At 49.1% G+C, this 18,977-nt stretch overlaps 1 protein-coding gene across 4 annotated transcripts in view; it reads left to right on the forward strand.

The window, feature by feature from the left end:
* Positions 1-18,977, forward strand: part of LOC135911676 (uncharacterized) — a 72,648-nt gene that overhangs the window by 32,140 nt on the left and 21,531 nt on the right. For all 4 annotated transcript variants that reach the window (XM_065444017.2, XM_065444020.2, XM_065444018.2 and 1 more), the window contains exons 2-4: positions 384-598; positions 5,863-11,077; positions 17,785-17,967. In XM_065444017.2, the coding sequence (XP_065300089.1) occupies positions 396-598; positions 5,863-11,077; positions 17,785-17,967 (5,601 nt within the window). In that variant the 5' untranslated portion in view covers positions 384-395. The remainder of the gene's footprint in view (positions 1-383; positions 599-5,862; positions 11,078-17,784; positions 17,968-18,977) is intronic.

Below are 18,977 nucleotides of genomic sequence, written 5' to 3' on the forward strand. Positions count from 1 at the left end.
GTACGCGGTTGCTGAGTGCGCTCGGCCGCACGAGCCTGTTTTTGTACCTGGGCTGTAGCATCGGCACGGAGTAGACGAGTTCATTCTCGGTTCTGCTCGCTGCGTTGCTGGTCGAAATCTACCTGCTCCTCAGGAGTACGTATGCCGCGCGGCCCACCCATTTCGCAGCCGGAGTGAAATTGCTGCGCACGCTCTCGGCTGCGACGGAGAGCAACTACCTCACTACTGGCGCAGCCAATCGCAAGCTTCTCTTCTTTTGTTTCCGCGAATGCGCATGAGGTCGCGCCGGAGGAGTTTTCGGCGTACGGGCGACAGACGGACGGACGAATCGGCTAGCCATATACAGCTTCGCTCTAAAACTGTTCCTACTGTCGTCCTCGCAGCGCCTCAAAGTCATGAAGGGAGCCAACCAATCGGGCGGCAGAGCTGCCCACCAGCACAGCTCGGCGCACCAGCGAGGTGCCGCGCACACTGGTGGCAGCCGCGGTGCGAATCGCGGTGGCGGATGCCAACGTGGAGGGCATCAACCGCATGGAGCAGGAAGAGGAGGCAGCTCCCAGAAACACAAAGGTGCAACGAGCGTCAGCCATGGGGGCAGGTAAGACGAGTATTGCAACGTATTTCTTGAAGTGGGGCTATAAGAAAGAGGCGAGGACACATCCGGAGAATATGCGTATGTCAGTAATCATCCGAACGATCCTTGGTCAGTTTCTTTTCAGCGGTAATATGAGCATATACTCTTTTGATAAATTCATCAAAGGGCTCTAGTTACAGGTTATAAAGGTAGCAACCCTACTGGTCATATTCTTGTGCCACTCCCATTACTACGCGTATGATTATATGAGCGTTGGTTTCAAAAATCCGCTAAAAGCGAATGCCTGATGCGCTATAACCGATACCAACGCGCGAGACTTTTCAGACTTCCGAGCGCAGATTTCGAGCTGTTTTTAGTGTTCTTGCTTGGCGCCTTGGAAAGAGCTGTGACACGTTACTGGCCTTTCGCTCGTGCATTTAAAGTAAATGATCGTCTTGAGGCCGCCATATAAACAAGAGTAAAAAAGCTAGAAAGCGAGGAGGGATATTGCTAGATGCACGAGGACCTAGCCTCATCGAAAGCTGCTGTAAATCGCCCCCAGTGTTGTAATCTTAGCGATATGTCGCTAGATTTAGCGACTTTTCGGCCTCTTTAGCGACTAGTCTTTCTTTCGCGACCAATGACTTCTTCAGCGATGTGACAGAACAATTCGGGGAATTTCAGCGACTTCATAGTTAAAGTTGCTTCGAAAGTGATTTTCTAGAACGCGGTTTATTGTTCAAAAGTTGGAACAATGCGGTCAAAATCGGTTGTACGGCACATGGATTCTTTGGCCATGATGAAGCAACGGTGGTCTGCACAGACAGAGGCGGTGTAAAATGTGGTTAATTGAGACGTGGCAAAGAGCCTTCACATTGTGCGTACTAAATGCAATTTTCATTATTCTTAAAACCCATTAAAAGGAGTCTTAACGCTGCGGCCGCCGCAGTCGCACTAAGTATTCTTGATTAATCGACGTTCGCATTCGTAGTAGTACATTGAACTATCAAGAGTTCTTGCTATAGATTTCAATTTGGTGGTGTAGTTAATTAGGCCGCAGCAAGATGAGAAATAGGATGCATGAACTGTAAGGGCGTAAATATCGGGGCAGCTGGGTTCGTTCATGTGTATTAAGGAACCGCCTCGCTTTATCGCGGCTTCCCGACAAATCATTACTGCACGAACCACTCAGGAGGATCAAGGCGCGGCAGCGTAGTAGATGGGCTGTACAAATGTCACGTAAGTTTTATCGCTGCGATTATGTGAGCAGGATTGTGCCGCGTATTTTATTTCTCCTTTCACGAGCAACTAAAGCTAGAAAGTTAGCAGGCACAACGTTCAGCTATTCAGAGCGCCTTCTTGATCGGAGAATCAGGTGACTCGTGATCTTTTAAAGCGCGATAAATATTTCATCTTTAAATCTGAAGGTAAGCGCAGAATTTCAGCTGTCACTGTGCATTGCTTTCTAAATACATTACTAAATTCAATTATGTCTGCCACGCCCTGCTAATAAATAAAATCACTGTTGATTGCTCAATTGTCCGGACAGCAGACGCACATGAAAAATTTTTGTAGATATATTATACCATTTCAACCTAAAATAAGCTGTTCAAAATCAAAATCATTTGCTAGCTTCAGCGATAACTTTAGCCGCATTGGAGCGAAATTGAGCAAAAATTTAGCTACTTTTCTGCCTCACTTAAGCGGCATTTTCAAAAAAATATGCCTACATTGATTCGCTCTTTGCAACTTATCATGTGTCGTAGCCCGAATTCGATATTGATTCACAGAGCGAAGCCTATAAAACTGCGAGGACGAATGGAGGGACAGGCTTCATGCCATCCCTCCCACTTCGCCCTGTTTTCTGACCGACACGGCTATTTCATTTGCCAGGGTTATTGAAAGCATCTTATGTTTTATATAGACGAACCTATCCTGTCAAACACTTATAATTATCTGTTGTTTCTAAAGATCATATTCAGTTGCGTCGCCAGCGCTTCATCGACAGAATCCGCATCCAGGGGCCGTAGCTATAACGTAAAACTATTCCAGTATGTTTTTATTCTATTCTCCTGACATCAAACTTGCGTAACCACGGACGCAAGCATCGGGCGGTCCGTGGTGATTGGTCTGAACTAACCAATCTAACGCTCTCCTCGTTCATAGGAGGTCGCTTTTGTTTGCTTGAAAACAAGTAACATTGCCTGCACTGAGCGGCTTGTCTTAGTTAATTGGCTGGCAAGGGGCGAGGAGCACGCTCTAGTGGAGAGGGATTCGATGGGGCCGAGCCACTGCACTGAAAATCGGTAACCGAATGAAAAGGGTGGCGGCGGCTTCTGTGATTGATCCGCTTTCCCTTACTTAGCTTACGGTGGCTCGTCGACAATCGCGGCGGCATGCAACGGAAGCTTAAGAATGACGCTAAAACGGATCCTCAACAAAAAGGAGCCGGCAGAACGAGGTCGTAAACGTGCCGAAAGTGCTCGAAAACGTTACACGGCCACGCAAAAAGTTTTATTACACGCAAATAAACCCATGCTCTACGGTGAGTGCGAATAGCCAATGCCTGAGCGATCGGCGGCAGCCATCTTTCATTCTTTTCAGAACGGGGCAGCCTGCTGCAATTCAGAAGAAAATTCAGTTTTGTTCGGCATATTAATGCATCTTTAACGCGTACACGTCACTTTGACGCGGCGAGTTTTTGCGGTTTCGGGATGTCGAGTAACAGACAAAGTGGGTGCAGCGCGAAAACTTCTGACCAATAGCCGAGGGATAATGGCGAAAAGGCGTCGAATCAGAAATTACAGAAACGCATAATCAGTGTGTACACGTCATATTACATGGGGAGCTATCGTGGTTTTCCTGACGTCGCCTGAAAGACAGGTGAGGGCGGAGGGAGGGGGGGTCCAAAAAAGTTTTCGAACAATCGCGGAGGGCTGATTGCAGAATTGGAATAGAAAATTTTGCAATATTTTTACGTTATAGCACCCCTGGACACCTTCCCGCTTAGCCAATTTCATTATTAAGGAATTGAACGAAGCCTGGCCAGCGATTGTTGCCCTTAGAACATGCCGATTGTTTGAGGAAAGCATAACAATGTCTGGAAGCTATTAAGAGAGAGAGCGAGAGAGGTAATTAGTAGAAAGGAAGATACACTTGCCGGTAGAGCGTGTCTCTAACCTTCAACTTCTCACAGAGGGTCAGAGAAACGGTCACAGACTAATCGGTAACCCTCCCATTGTACAGCTGCACAATGCTCCGTCCGGCGAACACCAACTGCTGGAAACGCTCCACAAATCTATACATTGTCCAAGATGGTTATTACAGATTAGGAGGTTGGATTGAGAGGAAGCTTGAGATAAGCTTTAATTTTTAGTGAGAAAAGGGAAAAGGCTTCTCAGCAGTTCGGGCAGAATTTGTGGTAATAAAGCTTGTATATAATTATGTAATGCAATGTTTGCAACGAGAAAAATATGGAGGGTCACTCAGAGTAATTCCCTAAGTTGCCGCCGAGTTCGGCGTCGGGCCTTCAGGCCAGCAGCAGCTGGCCCGATGACGATGGTAACGATGATGAAAGAACATCGATAATGAAAACAAAACAGCGCTAGGATGGCACAACCGCTCCAATGTTTCGAATCTGGGATTGGATCCTGGGACCGTATCTTCTCATCATGCATTTGATTTCTCCGTTGTATCGCCCTTCAGGTTAAAAGAAATTATATTCTGGGGTTTTGCGTGCCAAAACCACAATATGAGTATACGGCAGTAATGCAGTGATTTGGGCTTGTTGGTAAGACATTGTGAGGCTTATAGCATGTGAAAAGACAAGGACGAAAGGAAGACGTGACACACTCAGGCACTAACTTGCAACAAGCTTTATTTCGAGCAAGGGACCCATACATATATACAACTTTTTCGCATACATCATCAAACATGTGCTGTTTGCAAAAATTCCTTACACACCATTGCGCAGGTAAGCTAACTCTTAGCGGGAAAGGGCAATTGATGGTTTTGACACACAGTTATCCCCAAGCCTATCAATCAATTCTGCTTCGATAATTTCGCGAGTTAAGCTTCCTCGGGCTCTTCCCGCAATGGAGCGGACTCTGTATTCGGGAGCACACGTCGAGTGTGATCTGTTTTAATTTTTTAACCACTCGCCCCTACGCAACATCATACGTGGGCCGATCCCGAAGATATTGCAATGCCACGCCGACCCGCGGTGGAGGTGAAGCAGGCGTTGAGTACTATACCTGGGCCGGTCCCGAAGCTAATGCAATGCCGGGCCGACCCGCAGTGGAGGTGAAGCAGGCGTTGAGCCCTCCCTATACGTGGGCCGATCCCGAAGACAGTGCAATGCCGGGCCGACCCGCGGGGGAGGTGAAGACTGCGTTAAGGACTCCCCATACGTGGGTCGATCCCGAAGATAGTGCAATGCCGGACCGACCCGCGGCGGAGGTAAAGCAGGCGTTGAGCACTCTCCATACGTGGGCCGATCCCGAAGATAGTGCATGCAGGGCCGACTTGCGACCATTAAGGGGCGGACATACACTACTTCGCTAGTCATCCTTCTTCACAGAGTGGAAGGACACTAAATATTTTTATAAGAACGTTAGAATTTATCATAATAAACAACGCTATCATTATTTATCAGGGTGAAAACCTTAGGCGGCTTATTGGACGAAAATTTCACCTCCGGCGTTATCTCGCCAAAATTCAATGGCACCGAAATTGGGGGTCGAACTCTTTACCTTTAGTGAGAGTCGAACCCATTGAACGAACCCATAGCACACCTTAATATGCGTGCTATGCTATCTTCCTGACCCATTCTTCAACCTACTACAGTGGCATAAGCGTCGTATCATAGCGTTTTTTGTGGAATGAGGGTTCATGTATATGTTGCATAATGCTTACTTTTTTCTTATCTGTATTCTTTCTCACTCTCTTGCAATGTGGCGTAAATTGAAAAAAATTCACTATCTATTCGCCCTTTCACCAGCCCTTTTTTGCCATAGCGATGAAATGGTTCGTATTATTGCAGCCCGAGAATGGGTAAAGCGTACGTGAAAAGGTGAACCTTTGTGGTTTTTTTTTTGTTGTTGTAGTACCCACAGAATGACAACTTCCATTTGGAACTCATTACACATCACTTCATAAGCCCACTGTATAACCCTGAGTCGTTAACTAAATTTAAGGTTTATTTTCTCATAATTGGGTCGCACGAAAAGCTGTTATATGCTTCGCCACTCTGCGTTGAAAGTAACAGACGCGTGTCCTTGCAATTGCAGCAACAGTGCCAACAGTCACCAGAAGCAACAGAACAGACAGGATCAAGCCCGCGGTGGGCACGCAAGAGGTGGCCGAGGCCGCTTTCAAAGAGGCCACTTTCACTGGAGAGGCCGAAACGGTGCCAAGGCATATCCGCCCAGTTCTGACAGAGATATTCAAGGAGGCGGGGTGCCTAGTGCCGGACAGAATTTGCTTTCTTTTAAGCGAGCACTGCGCGGCATGACGGCCGACGACGAAACTTCCGTGGTGTCTAAGTCCGACAGCTGCGCGTTCAGTGTTTCCGACTTCAGCGACGCAATGAGCGAATACGGCTTCGACGACGGCCAGTTCTGTGACGGTGATGGCAGGGACTGCTCGGAAGAGCAGTACGTGGGCGAAGGCGACTACGCCTCATCGAAGGTGGACGACGTCGAAGACCTCACGGATGCCGTCTCGCCTGCCGGCAACGGGGCGCCCGGTCCGCCTGACATCGGCACAACGCGGCCGCTTATGGGTGTCCCAACAATCTTAGCCTCGACGCCTTCGGTCGGTATGATTAGCGTCTTCTGGGACATCGAGAACTGCGCAGTGCCCAATGGAGTCCCTGCCTACGACATCGTGCGTAAGGTGCGCCAAATGTTCTATAAGAAACACCGGGAAGCCGACTTTGTTGTCGCTTGTGACATCGCCCGCATGAAGCCCAACGTCGTGGGCGAGCTCAGTGAGGCTCACGTGACGGTGGTTCACGTGCCGGGAGATCAGAAGAATGCGGCCGACGAGAAGCTGCGCTCCGCGCTGCGGCGCTTCTCCGACGCTTACAAACTGACTGGCTCGAGGGTCGTGCTCATATCGGGCGACGTGGACTTCGCGGCTGAGATACACGAAATCCGATACAGGGACCTCATCCACGTCGTGTTGATCCACAACGACCAGGCAAAGCGGTCGCTTACGGACACTGCCAACCAGAGTATCCGTTACGCCGAATTTGTTGCGGATATCAGGAAGTATGAAAAACCGAAGGAAGCCAACGCGTCCGCACCAACTGGACAACACAAGCCATTAGCCAAGAAATCGCCTCTGGCGAGCGAATATAATAGCGCCCAAGTCACCGCTGGCATATGCGAGGCCGGCAAAGCATCTGCGCCTTCTAGACAAAAGATGGCGGTCAAGAGGTTGCCAGAAGCGCCCCAGAAAGATAGCGCCCAAGTTACAGCTATCGGTTCTGATGCAAAGTTGAGAAAAACTCCCGTTGCAGCCGATGGTGGCCTCTCTAATGACAAAAAAGTAACAAAGACAGATATCGTTGTACCGAAGGCTATCCTCACCAAGGTAGGACTGGTTGTTCGTGAACAGCATAGAAACTTACAGCACTGGAAGAGCGTCCTGTCCAAACTAAACATTCCACAAGACTTCAGCCTCGAAATCGGAACGGATAAAGATGTCATTTGCCTCACTTACCCCAGCGCGGCCAAGGCCAAGAAAGCCGTAGGAACTCTAAACAAGCAAGTAACTGACGGAGGTGGTGTGGCTAAATGCTTGGGAATAATAAGCGACAAGACTCCCAGATGCGAGGCAGTGCGCACGCCGGAGGGGTCCCTCTTTTCGAAAAAAGTACAAGGCGCAACGGACTATACCAAAACATTAGTTAAAGGTTTCAGAGAAAGGATCGCTTCCCTGAAAGGTAACGATCAAGCTGCAAAAGAAGAACGTTTGGCACTGGAGAAGCTAGGCGAATTGTGCGAGGCTCGGTTGAAAGAGTTCACCGCTAGCCTTAGTGAGCTCACATCTTCGCAAGAGGCACAGTCTATTGCGACGAGAGAAACGGCACGTCTTCACCGGGGCTCGCCCCTTTACAGCGTGAAATCCAAGTTGTTCGAGGGCCTCGAGAAGCGCAAGATCGTCTTCCTGGTGACTCCACCAGGGTTTGGATCTTGCCTCGAAGTGCCTTCGTACCTGCGAGATCTAGGCCTCCGCGTGCTCAGCATCCAGCCCAGTGAACTCGCCGCCGAGCAGTGCACTAAGCATGCGGCAAACATGAGCGAGCCGGGAGCGGTGCAGTGCTGGCGCTTTGCCGGACAGCAGGTGAGCCCGCAGTCCGCGGTTGTCTTCACCACTGCGCGTCGGTTCTTTCACGAGTTCATGCGCTGTGGAACAGCGTTAGCGGGCTTCCAGGCGATCGTCATTGATGCTCTACACGAAGACAGCGCTTACCAGCGCGTCTGCCTGACAGTGCTGCGCATGCACTTTTTGTCTCACGTTCGCCTCGTGCTGTGTGGCAGCGACAGCGACGCCTGCGCGTCTGTTCAGCAGGCGTTCTGCCTGGGTGACCAGGACATACTGAAATCATTTGTCCAGTGCCCCGTGGACGTCGTTTGGAAAGAACGACCAGCGAATATGAATGTTGTCGCCGCAAGTGTCGCCGCCACGCTCGAGTTCTGTCAGAAATGCAGATTCGGAGGCGACATCATTGTCTTCTTGCCCTCTCTGGCAGACGCGTTCCATGCAGACGCGCTGCTGGAATATCGAAAGGCTGCAGAACAGCTCGTGGGAACATTTCGTCACGAGGTTTTGTTTCCTGGAGATACGTACCTGTCAACCATCGGTTCGCCATCCATCGGGTGCTGGAGGATTGTGTTCGCTGTGGAATACGCTGACGCCATCGCTAGAAAGCTTCAAGTGCGGTGCGTCATAGACAGTGGTCTAGCACGCAATGTCGTTTATCGCAATGGTGTTTTAGTTGCCGAGCTTGCGTACATATCCGAAGCAGAAGCCGAAGAACGGAAGGCCTTGGTCGGAAATCGGCTGCATGGAACATGCTATCGTCTCTACAACAGAGATGTGTTCGCTTCTTCGCTGTCTGTCGACGAAAAGAACTCGCGGTTCATTGAAGACATCGTTCTTCGCCTTTCAGCACGACAAACCAGCAACACTGTCACATATCTTGAAAAAATCCCGAAAGGCTCCGTGAAGAACGCGAAGAAAGCACTTGTAGAAATCGGGGCGACGGACTCAAAAGGATGCCTTACAGATTTGGGTGCAAAGCTTTGCGAAACCAGCCTGGAACCCAGACTTGGGAAATTGATACTAGGATCGCTTGACAAAGCTTCTTCTCTGAACGCTGTGCTGGTCTGCGCTCTAGCTTACGAGGACCTGCTCGCCGTTTACAAACCACTGAACAAAGACGGCACAAGACGAGAAGCTCAGCGCGCCGAAGGAGACTGCGTCTTCTCCCGAATCATTGACGTCTACAAGAATTGGCTCGCTGTGCCCAAGAAAATGAAGAGCACGTGGTGCGAGGTGAACGGTGTTAACGAGACCTTCATTAGCCACATTCACAGCACCGCTCTAGCGATTCAATCTGAGTTCGAGATCTTCACGGGCAAGACCTTGAACACGGATTCAGAAAAACAAGCAAAGAACTTAACAGTCACAATGGCCGAACTGCTCGCCGGATCTTTTCCGCAAGGCTTGCTCCAGGCCTCAGAACGGGGCTTCAGCAGCACTACACTCGGGAACAAGCTCCATGTATCACCGCTCTCGCTTCTTGGAACCCGGCCTACGCAAGTCAAAAGCGTCGTCTGCTGCCTGTTCTCTCTGATTCCCGGCGCAAGAAAGCTGCAGCTCCTTAACTTTTCTTCGATTCCGGATAGGAATGACATTTCCCAGGCTGAACCCGTCCTATCACTGTCACGTGCGAAGCTCCCACACATTCAAGAAAGGTTCGGCCCTGTTGGGAATCTCATCTGGAACCAACAGTTCAACACGCAGCGTGCGCTTCAGTCAATTCAAGAAAAGCTGCGGAACGATGGTCATAGCAAGGAAGGGTCGCTAGAACTGGATGCAACAGCTCAGTGTATCGTCGTTAGAGGTCCCAAGCAATACTGTATCGAGGCTCGTCAGTACCTTCAGAGCATTGTCACGGATCAGGTGGCAAAGCTTGCCAGAAAGGACAGAGAGGCTCTCCTCACGCCACCCGACTCGCCTTACAGTACATATCCTGTTCTGGCGGTCATCGGCGTTGGAGGTCTACTGAATGAAATCCTGTCTCCCACAAACTTCCGTACCCTCGTAGTCGGCGACGTTAAGATCCCGCTTCCTGATTTCAGAAAGCGTGTCAACGAACTCGGAAATATCGTCCAGTACTGGTTCCTCAAAAAGGATAACGCCTTCCAGATCACGTACAAGACGTCGATGGAAGCCGACGACGCTTACGACTCCCTTTCTAAGCAGGACGGCGTCGTAGCAGTTTCAGTTAAGGGTCAGGCTCTAGTGTACCGCGAAGTGCAGAAGCACCGAAGACCGGCGTTTCACGCCCAGGTATCGCTGCCCCGACGTCGATGCACGGGCATCGCCTTTGCCGAGCTGCCGGACCAGGCCTCTTGGGACCGAATCGCGGGATCACTGCCGCTACACTTACAGCTTGACGGCACCGCAATAACTTGCGAGCGGAACAAGAATATACCTGGTCAGCTGTGTCTGAAGGGCTTTTCACCGACGGTTGGCCAGGCGGCCGTGGAAAAGCTCCTTCGCTCCTCATTGCCAGTAAGTCTGAAGAGCGTTCGCCTCATCCACGAACCCTCTTTTGAGACAACCTCGATGGAGCTCCAAGCGCTGGAAGAAGCTGTGCACGGAATTTTCGAAAAGGAGGCTGGCCCCGGCACAACGAGGCTCAACCTCAAGAAACCGAAGAATACTGACTATGCTTTCAAAGGCTGGATTTCCTTCGAAGACGTTGTCTTGGGGCAACGCGCGTGCGCTCTTCTCAAAGGGGCGCCAATTTCAATTCACGTCTCGCAGGATGGTCGCCCTGCGACCACACTGCCACTGACCGTTCACTCCTTAGTCCAAGAAACCTTCTTCTTTCCCCGTTTTTTCTTCGCGGCCATCCAAGGACGGGTCGAAGCCGAGCTCCGCCGCCAAGAAGGCCTGCGCCCCGAGGACAACCTCAAGTGTGATGCGACGCCCTGCGGGCCAGCGGTAGTTTGTGTCAGTCTGCGTGCCAACAACCTGAACGATTTTCAGAAAGTCGTGCACCTCTTCAATAGGCTGATGAGCACAGAGGCAGAATCCTTCGAAGAATCGGTGCGGCCGGAAGAAATAGTAGATGCCGTCAAGGCCGTCGCACCAGGGGGTGGCGTCTACATGTTCCGAAAACGCGGTGAAACTCGCCTGGTCGGTGATGAAGAACTCGTCGCCGCGACAGCGGAGGTGCTAAGGAAGTGCACCAAAGCACAGGTGAGTCCCATTCGAGAATTGAGTGCACTCGCAATACGGCGGAATGATCCTGCATGCTCACTGCATGGTTATTCTAGAACTGTGGTTCAAAAAGTAAAACATTGTGGAGAAATCGGTCTGTCCTTGGCTCTGTTGCTGTGTTACAGCTAAGTTTTCTTTTTCTATACCTATCGGCCTTTGTCGTGCTGTAGTTTGTCTCGCCGAGTAAACTGAGCCGATCCAGCAGATTGTGTAATCAAAGGTGAGCCGATCAAAGGTGGCCCGCTTGGTGGGCCGATTATGACAAGAGTGCACGATCTACGTGTATAAGTGTTGTCCTGTGGGTTTTATTGTGGTTCAAAACGTGCGTCGCTCTTGGAGACTGTGAAGTCCGCCAGGCAGGTGGGCTATTCCTGGTAAATATATCGCATAGCAGTCAACGAGGTGTGCAGTAGGACCGAACTTGGCGCATTTTCCTACGGGTGTGGCGTTGGTGTTTCGTCGAATCGGCCAAGGGGTGCGTCTGTTACGCAACTGAGGTTCCGAGAGAGGGAGGATGAAGCTCTGACGTTAGCGTGGCGCGAGGAGCTTGGTGACGAATAAAGTGCGTACTATTGCTGGATCATACGTCACTAATCAGATTCGTATAGTTCCAGGGTCGCAAAGAAATATATATGCGAATCCCAACGTATGGATTGGGAGGTAGAGTTCATCATCGAATGTGACACAGGGATGATTATTCACTTCGTTCAAGGAACGCTAGCAATATCACATAAACGACATCAACATATGATCTGCATAGCGTAATTCAGTATTTACTGTAAATAACGTCGGGACACCGCACTTTAACACAAGCATCTTCATCTAAGCTACGCGTTCACGCATCGCCATAATGGATGGGATCCGGATAATTTTTATTTTACGTGTGTTTTGTGTCCTTGAAATGTTCTATGAGCGATGTTATAGCTTTTCTTAAAAAGCCATAAAGGAAGGTTCACGCATGGACACTTTTTAAATATATTCTTCGCATACTACATTTACGTGGCTGTGCTATAGAAGCTGAATTGATGTTTCGAAAGCGAAGGCGGACAGCCACTATAGAAAAAAGAATGTTAGAATTTAGTGATGAATAGCAGCGCTTTCTTTTCACTTTGTTGGCCTTAAAGGCCAATTGCAACGAAACGTTAATTTTGCTAAACTGGTTATAAATAAGCAGCTGCATTGTTGAATCAATCTTGGCAAAGGTGCGGGACTCGCACTTGGCTAACTTTCTTTATTGACAGGCTTTAATTAGCACCTTCACAGACGACGCATGTCGTCTGGTGGTTAGAGGATATAACACGATTCTCAGCGCAGAGCTGAGAATCGTGTTATGATCCTAGAAGGTTTATGATCCTAGAAGGTTGTTCCTTATTTTGCATGTCACTACAAAAGCACTAGCAAAGCAACAACCAAAGGAATATTTTCACTTAGACTGTGGTCAATGTATTTCCTGTGCAAAGTTAATTCCCATCCAGATGAGTTGTTGTCAGGCCATTGATTTCATGTCGCTGTAATGTTGCACAAATACTAAATTGGCAATCAATTTAAGAAGTAATAAATGCAAGGCGACACAATATTTTGGTTAATAGATAGCACCAGTACCAAAATAGTCATCTCTATGTTCACAAAGAAAGCTATTTGTGCTCTTTTTATTGTTCTCCAACACCTTTTTAAATTGCAAGACAACAGTTTTCGCCTTAGTTTATGCAAGTATAAGCCTTTCTAGCGATCAAATGGCAGCAGCACTCACCAACTTTCATGCGTAGGAAAATTTCTGGTGAAACATTATTGGACGTTTTCATTGAATCTCACCTCTGCTGCCACGCATATATGGTAGGAAAGGCAACTTTTCATTATGTTTATTTTTATAACTTTAGATACAGCTTAAACAACTGTTGCAATTCAGACTAAGTGCACACTGAGCGCACATAAAACATTGCAGTGCACTCATTTTGTTCAGCCATTATCAATGTTCGAGCACTATGCCTTCAATTGTTCTGCATTTTCAGTAAGAAAGAACCATAGTTTTGTGAAAATAGCGGATCAGTATTAGCATACTATATTACCCAGTAAATCATTTGTGTCCCATAGATGTCCATAGAACATCCTGTTCAGACATTGCACACATCCTATTTAGACGTTGCACGAATCCTAGAGATACTTATATTTCTCCAAACAACATTACAAATGCCTACCATGGATAATCTACTCGTAAGTCATATTCAGACCACATTGCTCTAACGTTGAAAGGATATTGCTGATGGACGTAAGTGACCTCTAATATATCTTCATCTTAGGGATGCAGGAGGTCTATAGAACATCTAATGGATCTTTCCTGTTCACACTATAATGAGCTGCATCCCTCCAAGGGCAACAGTAGGTGTACCATCGAAGACAAATTAAATGCAGACAACAAAGCGTGTGGCCAAAGCATAACTCTCGTATTTCAAGCTTAAAATTTTCTGCAGAGGCTGCTCTAAATATGAAACTATAGCTTTTCACACCGCCGAAATTTCAGTACATTGGTATCTTTAGAAATTCGTTTTTTCGGAAACTTGATTACCCAGGCATTGTTTGCAGCATCCTCCATGTATCAACAATCGGTCGTTGACTGATCTCAATAAAACCTGCTTGCCTTCCCGTCGTTTCTCGACCCGACCTTCCTACGTGCTTTCAGCTTCGCCCTTATATTCTCTCCCGTTCCACACAACATCGAAGAACAGTGCGAAGGCATCCACAACGACGCTTCCGCGGCCACCAAGAAAGTGGAAATCGATCTCGACTTCGAGAAAATGGACAGGAAACTCGCCCACCTGATCAAAGCCAAAAACTCCCTACTCTGCCGTTGAAAAGTTCAAAGGCTCAATCGCAGACTCCGAAAGAAGATCTCGGAGCTCAACAAGGTCATCTATGACCACTGCAAAGCGCTATGCCAGCAGCAGTGGGACGAGCTCTGCGAATCCATCGACGGACAGATGCGCAACGGCAAGTCCTAGCGTATGCTGAAGCACCTTCTCGGCGAAAGCGGCTCCAAGTCACATCAGAGGCATACGTTGGCCCGGGCCCTTCAAGAAGCCACCAGGTCTCACACGATCGATGAACTCGTCTCAAAGCTCATACAGATGTACTTGCCCGTACGTCTCGACAGGGATTCGGCGACCCAACTCCCGAACTACCGAGGCTCTCCTCGTCCCATGCTGGACGAAGACTTCACCGTTGCTGAGGTCAGACAGGTCATCTTCACGCTCAACCGCAAGTCTGCGCCGGGTTCGAACGGAGTCACCAACAGAATGTTGAGAAACCTCGACGACCCGTCGGTCGTATTTCTGCCGACAAGATCAACGAGTCCTGGAAGAGCGGCGTTGTTTCTGCAGAATGGAAGACGACCTGCACGGTGCTCATTCCCAATCCTGGGAAGGCCCCGAACATCAAGAACCTCAGGTCGATTTCTCTAACCTCCTGCGTCGGCAAGGTCATGGAGCGCGTCGTCCTCAACAGGCTCAACAGGTACCTCGAAGACAATGAGGTTTACACGTACATGATCGGCTGCGGCATCGGACTCTCGACGCAAGATGCCATGTAACTAATCAAGCATCAGATCGTGGATGGCCGTTCCAGAGACGTCAAGGCTCTGCTCGGTCTGGACCTCGAGAAGGCTTTCGACAACGTGCTCCAAACCTTCATTGTCAAGACCATTCCAGATCTGGGTCCTGGTTCCACACTCCACACCAATGACAGCTCTTTTCTAAGGGACAGAGGCCAAGCTTCGCATTGTAGACTTCAGCTCCGAAGGTGTGCCCCTCAGAGGGCAGGGCACCCTCATGGCGCCGTCATCTCCCCCGCACTGTTTAACATGATTGGTCTTTCCGAGAGGTTGGCACGCGTCGATGACGTCAAGCACACTATCTACGCCGACATCACCATCTGGTGCTCCGGCAGCTCCGAGGGCAGAGTCAAAAAAGCCATGCAGGAGGCGATCGACGTGACCAAGGAGTATCTCCGCCTCACCGGACTTCGATGCGCCCCCCCCAAGTCGGAGCTTCTGCTAAATTTACAGAAAAGAGAAATGAGGCAGGCTCAACCAGTCTCCTAAAGCAGCATCAGTATTCGCACTTGTGGCGGGGGTGATACCTAGGGTCAACGTCATTCGGGTCATGGGCATGTTTGTCGAATTCAACGGCGGGAACGGAACGGCTTTCCGCAAGATCATCGCAAAGACGAACGCTTTCCGCCTTGTTTGCAGAATCGCAAACCGGTACCGAGGCATGAAGGAAAACATTCTCCTCAGGCTGATCAACGCCGTCGTGCTATGCCACTTCACATACACGATTTCTATGCACAATTGGCTCAGGGCGGAGCGAGACAAGCTCAACGCTCTCATCCGCAAAGTAGTCAAGAGGGCATCGGGCTGTCCATCAGGACCCATACCGAGGATCTCCTCAAGCTGGGGGTACAAAACACCGCCGAGGAGATTGCCGAAGCCGAAGAACGTGCGCAATTCACTCGCCTGACCACCACAGCGGCAGGTAAACGCATCCTCGAAGAGCTGTGTTACCATCCTGCGGGATTCCCGATGGTCAGTACCCCGATCCCTAGGTTCATTCGAGATAAGTTCGAAGTGGCCCCTTTTCCCCGAAGCGTCGAAGCCGTCCACGAAGAGGGCAGACGCAAGGCCAGAGCAGCAGCGATCCTCAAACGGATCAAGCAACATCACATCATGGCAAGCTTCGTCGATGCCACGGAGTACAGCGATGGGAAGACCTTTGCCATCGTCGCGGTTGACACCAGCGGCAAGATTTACAATAGCGCCTCGATTCGCACTTCAGACCCTGCAGTCGCCGAGGAAGCCGCCATCGCTCTCGCCCTGCTAGACGTTCGTGGGTCCCAGATCTATAGCGTTTCCGAAACGGCAGTTAGGACTTTCCAGAAGGGTTGCATCGCCAAGCAAGCTATTCATCTTAGCGTCCCGAGTCCATACGCACCCTACAGAGGAAACCAACCTCACCGACCACGCTTCTTCTGCAGTGAGTGCCCACTCCCCTCCCCCCTACGGCCACAGGGACGCACCCGCTACTCGCGGCGACGTTATGTAATTCTTCTACATGTCTAGAAGGATCTTTCCACCCCTCACCCCAAGTTGAATAGGATGCAAGCCGTTTCTCTTAGCCAGCACATATATGAGTCTGTCCGTCCTACACGAGCTTTACTACCCCGCGACGTATATCGCGACGACGCTTGCCCGCTCTGTGGGTAGACCTCCACTCTAGCACAGATGCTCTGGGAGTGCGGGTCGACATACCCCAAGTTCACCAAGGAGGAGTGGAACCCGCTTCTGCTTAGCCCCGCTCTAGACAAGCAAATCCTGGCTGTCCGGCGTGCCAGCGACCAGGCCAGTGGGCTTGACCTTCCGGTCCCGACGTGGGGCTAGCCGGGTGCGCGACGATTTCGCGTCCTCGCCGGACCTGCAATAAAGTTTTTTCACTCACTCACTCACTCACTCACTCACTCACTCACTCACTCACTCACTCACTCACTCACTCACTCACTCACTCACTCACTAACTCACTCACTTCACACAACCTGCTCCCACAGCCATTCTTTGTTATTATCTCTGTTAGTATAAATACTTGTGGCCGGTACTGTAGACCCGGATGGACCTTGTGCCGGCAGGGAGCTTGTGTCATGGAGAGGGTGCACGTGTCAAGGCATTAGATCAGGAGTCTTTCGCTGAATTATATGCGGAATATTCGAGAAATCAAAAAGTAGGTGTTCGATTTACTAATCTAACTTTTTCATCCGTCACTATCAAATTCCTTTTCGTAAGAGGTAGCATTCGCACGCACCTACTTTCGTTCTTAATTTTTTCATGGCAGATTCACGGCTATGAAGCTATATCTCGACTAAATGCTAGATTTACCTGACTAGGCCGAGCCACCCTACAGCTGCAGCAATAAGAAAAAAACACTTTATATAGGACAGACATGCATGTAGTACAACAAGAAAAATGAAATGAAGCGTTTTGTATAGAGAGTTACCTAAATTGACTACAATAACAGTTTAACTCTTGTAGCAACAATTTCAACGACATTTATTCTTCGTAGTGTAGCCATGTTCTTACGATTCTTTAAAACTATCTTAGCCCTTTCGAGTGCCGATTTAATTCTGTTGATTGAAAACTTACTTTAACCATGTTGCTTGCGTCTTCAATATCATTAAAAGCACAGTGCGCAGAATATATTAAGAATATAATAAGAATTTTCATTTCTTAAACTGAGTTTTGTGAAGTTTACAAAATGCAGACTCCACGCGAAAGCTCCTCACTACAGGAACATCAAATATGATAACATCAACTATTTGATCTCCAGAAGGCTTGAAACGGACCTATCTAACCACTTGAACATAATGCCTGGTGCAGAACATCGTAAAAAACAATGAAAAAACTGAACGCACTGCATAAAATCAGATACTGGCACCGAGCAAAACCACCAAACCATCTACCTCTTCACTTGTTTCACTAAAACATTTTGCACGTTGTATTAAATTTTATTCTAATGAGAAGTGTTTCAAAATGTAGCGTGCTTCTAAGAGGCATGGGTAAGAAAGTGAAAAATGCAGCTTAGTGGTATATGTGCTTTCACATGCTAAAGAAGTGATATGTCGCAGGATGATATTGTGGCTCTTCGTAGGGCAAGCACAAGAGGAAGAAATTGGTCCTCGTCGGTGAAGATTTCAGTGTGCTGAGATCCTTTGTGGGCAAGTTCGGCCATGACCCCTGGGAGCTGGTGAAGGAATGCAAACTGGACGCGGCACAGTTTGACGCAAACTTCGAGGCAGTTGATGTCGTCGGAATGGACGAAGCCATAGGAAGAGTGAGTGATATGATGTCATGAACGAAAGGCACACCGTGCGGTGCTACCAACTTGTGTCATTTGTCACAGCCGAACATTTCAGTCATTACTACAGCAAAGCGCATTAAAGCAAATTAGATTTATTTGAAAAATCGCTTTATGTTATGTCCTTAATAACTTGTAATTCACACTGCAGCAAATGCAATTTATCCGGATTACTCGAATTATATTTGCGCCAGAACCCAGTTTGTATGAGGCGGGAAGTTCGAATGGAATTGCTCGTGTACAGTAGGATACTTGTACGCACGTAGTGGCCCTTTACTTTTTCGTTTTCCGTATCAACCTGATGGGACAAAAGGCGCTGCAAAGGGCACTCTGGCACGTGGCGGCAGCTCCTTGAGCGTGACTGCATCGCCCCAATTAGCAAGGCCCATGAGCATCAGCAGAATTTTGTCACTATCATATTGCCACTATCGGGCAAGGTTTTGTTCCAATGCACACTCGAACCTCGTTATAACGAAGTTCAAGGGGGAGCCAAAATTACTTCGTTATATCAACTATTGCCATTTAATGCAATACATGTGCCCAACGGTGTGCACAATTGTAAAAAATGGAATAAGACGGCTTTGTGGCCCGAAAATCTCTAAACAGGCACAAATGCAAATAAATTTGAATAATACGGTAAAAGAATGTTCGGCGTGTAGAACACACCACTTAGCACTTGACGCGACAGCCTTAATTCCGTTCCAATTTGATGGCATTTCGCGTCGACTCTCAGCTTGGCTCGTCGCGATCGAGCATCACATGGCACACAACGCAGCGCTGCATTGTATGGTCGATGAGGCAAGCGAACTTCGCCGCGTCAGCTTGGCTAGGCCGGTTCGTGGCCTCAGGTTGCACCGATGCCAATGCAACCTCGGAGGCCAGGCCCAGCTGCGGCTGCCTGCTTGGCGCGCCTTAGAGAAAGAGAGAGGAGAGAATGCACTAATCTACAGCAGCCCCACGCGTAATCGCGCGGCGTGGCGCGACTC

The sequence above is a fragment of the Dermacentor albipictus genome, chromosome 2 (genome assembly GCF_038994185.2).
Source record: "Dermacentor albipictus isolate Rhodes 1998 colony chromosome 2, USDA_Dalb.pri_finalv2, whole genome shotgun sequence".
NCBI lineage: Eukaryota > Metazoa > Arthropoda > Arachnida > Ixodida > Ixodidae > Dermacentor > Dermacentor albipictus.